At 32.8% G+C, this 7,900-nt stretch overlaps 1 protein-coding gene across 1 annotated transcript in view; it reads right to left on the bottom strand.

Moving 5' to 3' along the window:
• LOC106883723 (dynein beta chain, ciliary) overlaps window positions 1-7,900 on the bottom strand; it is a 273,290-nt gene that overhangs the window by 86,041 nt on the left and 179,349 nt on the right. The window contains exons 54-55 of the mRNA XM_052974147.1: window positions 7,095-7,254; window positions 2,081-2,226 (exon numbers count right to left, since the gene is read on the bottom strand). Coding sequence (XP_052830107.1) covers window positions 2,081-2,226; window positions 7,095-7,254 — 306 coding nt within the window. The remainder of the gene's footprint in view (window positions 1-2,080; window positions 2,227-7,094; window positions 7,255-7,900) is intronic.

The raw sequence follows: 7,900 nt of genomic DNA on the forward strand, positions 1-7,900 counted from the left end.
TATATATATATATATATATATATATATATCCAAGAACGTTAGAGGTTATAAATCCAACCCACTAAGGGATAATATCTATCCAATATACTGCTGGAAGAATACCCAATTATTATTACACTAGTGTTTTTTCATTGCATGACAATTACATTACCAAGTGCAATAAATGGGAGAGGATAAGAAGTTATTTTACCATTAATTTATATAGCAATAAGAAAATGGAGGGGATTAATAAGTGGTTTTCATCAACTTATAGACATTATGTCAATTTACTTGTTTATTTACTAAAAGGACAATTATAACAATATACAAACACATATGACATATCATGTCTTATATCAGTAATTATAAAAATATAACATACAGCAATAGAAATTGGGATAATATCTTACAGCTGTTTCAGTCCAGGGGTAACATACCTCATTCTACTTATATCACTCCAGTAGACTGATGTAATCAGTAGATGAAATAGAGGTACATGGATGTTTCTCTAGGCCTCCACAGAGATTTTATAAAGTACATAAGGTTAAGTTATAAATATAAAAATATAAAAACTCACATATATATGCATACTTTTACATATACACAGATATACATAAATATACATAAATACATATATGTATATTTAAATGTACATACATAAATGTCTATATATGCACACAAATGAATCAATTATTATTATTATTATTAGATGCATTACATTATACATATAAGATAAAATGTAAACAGAGGTATGAGAAAGTTATAAGGAAGTTATAAGAGGAGTAATATTGTAATTTATAAAAACAATATATCTTAAAATTTTTTTTATCTAAGAACGAAACTGTGTATACATGAGGAGGATACACATATACACACATATGCATTAATTCGTATCATTATAATTCTAACAATAATATCCAAACTTATATATTTTTACATAGAAACCTGTGAGAGGTTTATTACTCCGTTATTGTTTTGTTTATGGAGTAGTTGAAATCCTGCTGATAGTGGGGAGGGGTTATTTTTGTTGTTTAGTCCGTTAATCCAATTGGTCATCTATTGTTTTAAAATGTCTTGACTTTATGGTTGGACAACCAATAACCGATAAAATAAATTAGACAAATATATACATACATATATATATATATATATATATATATATATATATATATGTGTGTGTGTGTATCTATACACACATATGTATATATATATGTATACATACATACATATACATATACATACATACATACACACACATATATCCACATACATATATATACCTATATATAGATGGAGTGTATATAAATAACACAAAAACAAAATCAATTATTGTAAAATTTATAGGTGAATATAAATATCCATATATGCATATATATATACACGCACAGTCATACCCATATGTATGTATATATCAGAATTAAAGGCTAAAGAGATATACTAAGGGTATATAATTTTAATATAATACATATGAGAGATAAGTTATTACAAATCTATTTAACACCTATACAACATTACAAGGATATTATTTAACATAACCCCCGTAATGTTTTAGAAGAGAAAGTTTATTTTTATCCCCATAGCATTTTCACTGATCAGAGCTGTTCACTGATTGTCTTAGAGAAATATTACCATGCTGGGAGATAGGTGAAGGTTGTTAACTGGAAGAGCATCCTGGCAAAGAAAACTTTGCCTTAATGTTGTTTCATCTGACCCATTTATGCACAGAAACAAACTTCACAACAATGATCTCTCTCTCTCTCTCTCACACACACACACACACACACACACACACACACACACACACACACACACACACACACACACACACACACACACACACACATTTAACTGATTAATATTGCTTTTGGCCTTCTGTTTACTCTGACATTCAAACTTGTTGAGAATAACAATTAGGATCCAGCAAGAATTGACATGTTCTCTGATATTAATGGGTTGATATCAATATTTATCTCCCCCTGTTTACTAACCAACCAACAAGGCAGGCAGGTAGGTAGGCAATCAGGCAGGTTGGGCATAGAAGAATTTTGATCCACTGAAATAAGTAAACCCAAAATAACTAAACAATATTAGCAAAACTTACCAAAATCACTATCAGGCATGTTCTGAAGAGAAAGGATGCATTCAATTGTATCATTAAGTTGAAGTTGGTCTGAATAATTGTAAAGCAGCGTACTTTTACCAATTTCCATGTTCCTCAAGAAGCGTTCACTGAGCTCATCCACCCAACTGAAAATGGATAAATGATTGAAGGTTTCTAGAATATTTTGCCATTATTTATACCCAGCCATGCAACCATATTAAAAGAGCTGGAAATATTGGACGATGCTGGATGCAGGTGTGGCTATGTGGTTAAGAAACTTGGGTTCATCTTAAGCAAGTGTCTTTTATTATAGCCCTAAGCTGACCAAAGCCTTGTGACTGGATTTTGAAGATAGAAAAGTAAAAAAGCCCATTGTGTATATGTGCATGTGTATGCATGCGTGTGCATATGTACATGCGTATGCGTGTGTGTGCACACGCGTGCGAGCATGTCTGTGTGTACACCATGTCAACATCATGTAATGGTTAAGCAAGCATCAATGTCATACAGGTGATGTCATTCATTTCCAGTTCTCCATGGAAAACATGGCTGAAATTTTAGCTTGCTTGGAAACAGATAAGGGTTAGCAACAGGGAGAACATCCAGCCAGAGAAAATCTGCCTCAACAAATTTTGTCTGACTCATGCAAGCGTGGAAAAGTGAACCTTATAAGGTGGTGGTGATGATGATGGTGTGATCATGGCTAGAATGATTTTCAATATAGACCAGCTCCATCAGGACTGACTTTGGGGCTAAACAACATTCACCATTCCTTACAAAACGGTTCCTTTATATTTTCTTTATTCCATTGTATATTCTAATACTAATGAATCAGTCCCATTGCACACACGTCACCTTATGCCTAGAAATCACTAGTTAATCTTTCATGTCTTAATACTAAATCAACATCAAAACTAACATTTATACAATGTCAGTGAGGGAATTTTGGTGTTGTTACTCAATATACTGAGAGTGGTAAGCCAGTCTTATGTCGTCCTCATGCATCATACGCCTGCAGTGCATTGATAATACAAAAGTCTTCCTGATTAAGTGCAAGTTCTCCAGCTGCTTTGCCACTCTTGATATTGTCCATCCATTGCATTGTTTGCCTGCCTCTTGATCTACTGTCCTCTACTCTCCCTTCCATGATACTGTTTTCAAAACCTCTGCTTCTTCGAATATAACCATAAAAGATGAGCTTTTGTTTTATCACAATGTTCAGGAGTTGTCATCTTTCTCCTACTTCTAACACCCATTCATTTTTCCAATTGTACTTTTAAGAGTCTCATAACATTTTCTTATACTCTCACATTTCAAATGCATTGATTATATTCTCCTCAAATTTGTTCACTGTCCATACGTCTCAACCACAAGCACGAGCTTTGTTTAACTTAGATGGGACACTTTTTCTGCTCCGAATATTATCAAAATTTCTATGAGAGTTCTTGCCATGGTTAGCCATGTCTTAATTTCTTTCTTACAGATTTGGGCTCCAAGGTACTTGTTACAATCAACCTGATCAAGCCTCTCACTTCCTAGTTTGATGCTAATAGTTACTTCCTTTTTTCCTACAGCCATGACTTTTGTTTTCTTATGATTGAGATAAAGACCATGAACATTTGCTGCCTTCTTGACTGTTTATCATTTGTTGCAGATCTGCTTCAGTCTTGGCAAGAAGAACAGTAAAGTCTGCATAACCTAAATTAGAAACATTGGTTTCAAATTTTGGCACAGGGCCAGTAGTTTAGGGGACGGGAAAGTCGATTACATTGACCCCCCCCCCCCTATAATGAAACTCAAAAGGATGAAAGACAGTATTAACCCTGAAAGGAGGAAAGGCAAAGTCGTTTTTGAAATAGCACTAAGTATTTTGCCTGGTAAGCTGACAGTTCTTCCAGCTGGTTACCTGAAAATTATGAATCAATATGTGAAAATAATGGGTGAAGAAATAATTTTGGTTTCAAATTTTGGCACAACGTCAGCAATTTCAAGAGAGGAGGTAAGTTGATTACATTGATCCCAGTGTTCAACTGGTCCTTATTTTATCAGCCCCAAAAGGATCAAAAGCAAAGTTGAACTTGACAGAATTTGAACTCAGAATTTAAAAAACAGGTGAACAGCTACTAAGCAGCTTACCTGATGTACAAACTATTCTGCCAAGTCACTGCCTTGCCCTAAATTAGAAACATTGCAAGCCATGTATTCTGATGCCATCTTCTTCCTGTATTGCTTCTCATATTATCCTCTCAGTGTAGATGTTGAACAAGCACAAAGAAAGAATACAGCCCTGATGAACACCTTTCTCACTTTTGAACTGTTCAATGCCCACATTATTTGCTTAAATGCAGGACTCTTGCTGAATGTAAAGCTACTTGATGAACTGAATGAGGCGTTTTGGAATGTTAAGATTAGACATGATGCACCACATGTGGCTATAGTTTGCTCAATGAAAGGGCTTCCTGTAGTCAATGCAGCAAAGGAAAGTTGTAAGGTTGTGTGCTTGTTTTCTTTTTTTTTTTTATTATGTATCAAAGTCATTACCATCTTAAGAAGAGGGGATTACATGTTTTAAGTCTTGAGTGTTAATATAAAGGGCAGCATTGACCCTTAAATGTAAGTGGAGATAGCTATGGCTAGAAACATCACTGCTACAGCTCCATTCAAGCAGAGCTGATTATGGACACTCAATAGCAAACTACTATCACCATAGCTGCAGCTGCAGCACAACCACTTCCTCAGCTACCACCACCATCATCATCAACATTATCATCATCCCTACCATTATCATCATAATTACCATCAACTTGTTAATTCATTAGTCACAAAAATTTGTGGCTATAATGAAAATATTTAATTAATGCTAAATTAAGACTAATTCTTCTCTCCTTGAAGAAATTTTAATTAAATAACATCATCAATACTCTGGTACTATTTCCTTGAGAAGAAGCTTCTATGTGGCCTTGTGCCTTGCTAGAAATGACAGCAAATTTCTCTAAAACCATACCCTATTACCTTAAAAAATGCCACAATGGATAAATTAGTCTTGTATGCTGTGGCAAAACAAAGATGGAGATGGCTTTGGTTTGAACATCTTTGACCAAAAATTTGCTAGATCCAAGTCAGCTAACAGGAAAACAATAACTATTGCCCTTACACTATACAGGCATTCCTCAATGCAGTTTCATCTTTCAAGTTGGACATTATTCACTAAATATTAAAATTCCTGAAAACATGTTCAAGAAAATAGAAGGTAGACCAAAAGTCACATACAATATAAGTTCAAAATGCTTTAAGTTGTCAAAGACATGCTTCAATTTTTCTAAAATTGAATAAAATAAATAAAATAATGATGAATATATATGTACTTGTCCATAATGAACAAAATTAATAATAATAATAATAATAATATTAATAATAATAAAATTAAAAACAGAAACAATTCCTATCATAGTAGGTGCCTTAGGTATAATAAAAAATATTCAGACAAATACATAACAAAACACCAGGACTTACAAATATATATAACATACAGAAAATTGCACTACTGGGCACTGCACACATCCTATGAAAAACACTTTCAATACAGTAACCATAAGAGCATCACATCAAACCACAGCACATACCCAAGGCACACAGAGCTGCGCTCGGTAGTGAAGTGAAAGCACGTTATAAAAATAAAACTACTGAACAATAATAATAATAATATTTTCTACTAAAGGCACAAGGCCTGAAATTTGTGGAGATGGGCTAAATTAATTATATTGACTCCAGTGTTCAACTGGTACTTATTTTATCAGCCCCGAAAGGATGAAAGGCAAAGTCAACCATAGCGGAATTTGAACTCAGAACCTAAAGATGGGCAAAATGCCGCTAAGCATTTTGCCCTGTGTGTTAATGATTCTGCCAGCTCACCACCTTAATAATAATAACCACAACAACAACGACAACATAAACAAAATGTTAAATGCCTGGTGTGTGACTTTTGGCTCACCTTTTATATTCTTCACCTATAAACAGGTAAAACCTAATTAGAACTCTTGTTATGTTACAAAATTGGAAATTTTCCATCTACTTACATTTGATTGAACTCTCTCTTATCAATATTGGTTTTGTTCTTCTATTTAGTCTAATGCTCCAACTGTTGTTGACCATAGCAATCGTGGTCCAACAATTTTTGATGACCATCACATTAAATATGTGGGTAACATCTCTGAATAATTAACTTCAGTGATTTTTTTTCTTACATTCAAACTTTTGCTTGTCCTGTATATTATATGTGACACACAGGACATATTTCTCCAGTCTATGTATCATATAAGATACACAAACCCAGTTTTTTTCAATCACCAGAGTAACTTGGGACTTATGAAAAGAAAACTTTATATTACACAGAATGTATGAAACCAGAGCTAACTGAAAACAAGCATGGGTATTTAGGACAAACTTATGAAAACGCCTTAGTCAGGCAAGGGGTCAATATGCTAATTTTTCATATTTGCTTGTATACAATATTATACTTAGTGATTATTTCATTACTACTTCAACTAATTCAGTTTGTATTGGGAATTTTGTTTTCCTGAGGAGATTCAATAAGAACAAAACATGACAGAGTTGTTTCTCATGTTTTCTAAAATGACTTTTACATTTGGTATTGAGCTAATGTTATGATTTCTTCAAGGTATAATTATGTCTAATTAAATATTTTAATGCTATTATGATATTATAATGCTATAATGATATTTTAATTAGATATTTTACAATGTGTAGCATAGTTTTAGAATAAGTACATGGTAATCTTGCATGTCCAAAGAGGTGACTAAAAAGATAATGACAGTAAAGTCATTCAGCTGTCAAATTGCTTCACAAAACTCATTCCACTTTTGCCAACACGTAAAAGCAGATAGATATGATGATGATCATATTGATAGCAAGTACATTAACTATGTTTACAATAACTCCATCAGGAATAAACTGATAGCTTTCAACCACAGCAGAGAATATTCCATGTACTTACTTTTGATTTAAGTCTAACTTATCAATATTGGTTTTGTTCTTCTGTTTATTCTGCCACTCAAACTGTTGTTGACCAAAACAATGAGGGTCCACCAGAAACAGATAGTTGTTCTGGCATGACCACAGAATAGCTGCATTCTCTAAATTGTGAACATTCAAATCTAAAATGAGAAATAAAAGTTAGAGAATATTGATTGATTTATTGAAAAGGAAAGGAAAACACATATTCCAAGAATTTCTTCTGGGCTGGAATGATTTTCCAGGTTTAAGAAATACCTAATTTTCTAAAATATTTAATCTATAATACTTCATGTTATGTTATTCTGATCATTTCTAAAAAGAATGAAATAGTGCTATACATGATTATCATAAACTAGAAAATGTAAGAACTCATAACAAGTAAAACAAATTAGATATGTATATTCTATGCATCATCTTCTTTATTCCTTAATTCCAAATTCAAACTTTTAATCCCACCAAATATTATGAAGGAATGATTGTCAGCCTTCTACTATCTGCTAGGTGATTCCATGTACTGAAACAGAGAAACACAAATAATAAGCTAACAAAAAAATATATATATAATAAGAATTTCTAACATTCTTATAGATTCATGTCCAGAGATTATAGGGGCAAAGTAAATGGATGTTGGGATGTTTATTCGTTTTTAAATAATTAATAGTGTAGAAGAAATAAAATAGTTCTGTTGACAATTGCTGACATCTACTCTGTACAACAAATAAGGATTTATCTCAAAATTTATAACTTTGTGCCTATTCTCAACAAAAAGCAACAAACTACAGGTCT

The sequence above is a fragment of the Octopus bimaculoides genome, chromosome 17 (assembly GCF_001194135.2).
Source record: "Octopus bimaculoides isolate UCB-OBI-ISO-001 chromosome 17, ASM119413v2, whole genome shotgun sequence".
Classification (NCBI taxonomy): Eukaryota; Metazoa; Mollusca; class Cephalopoda; order Octopoda; family Octopodidae; genus Octopus; species Octopus bimaculoides.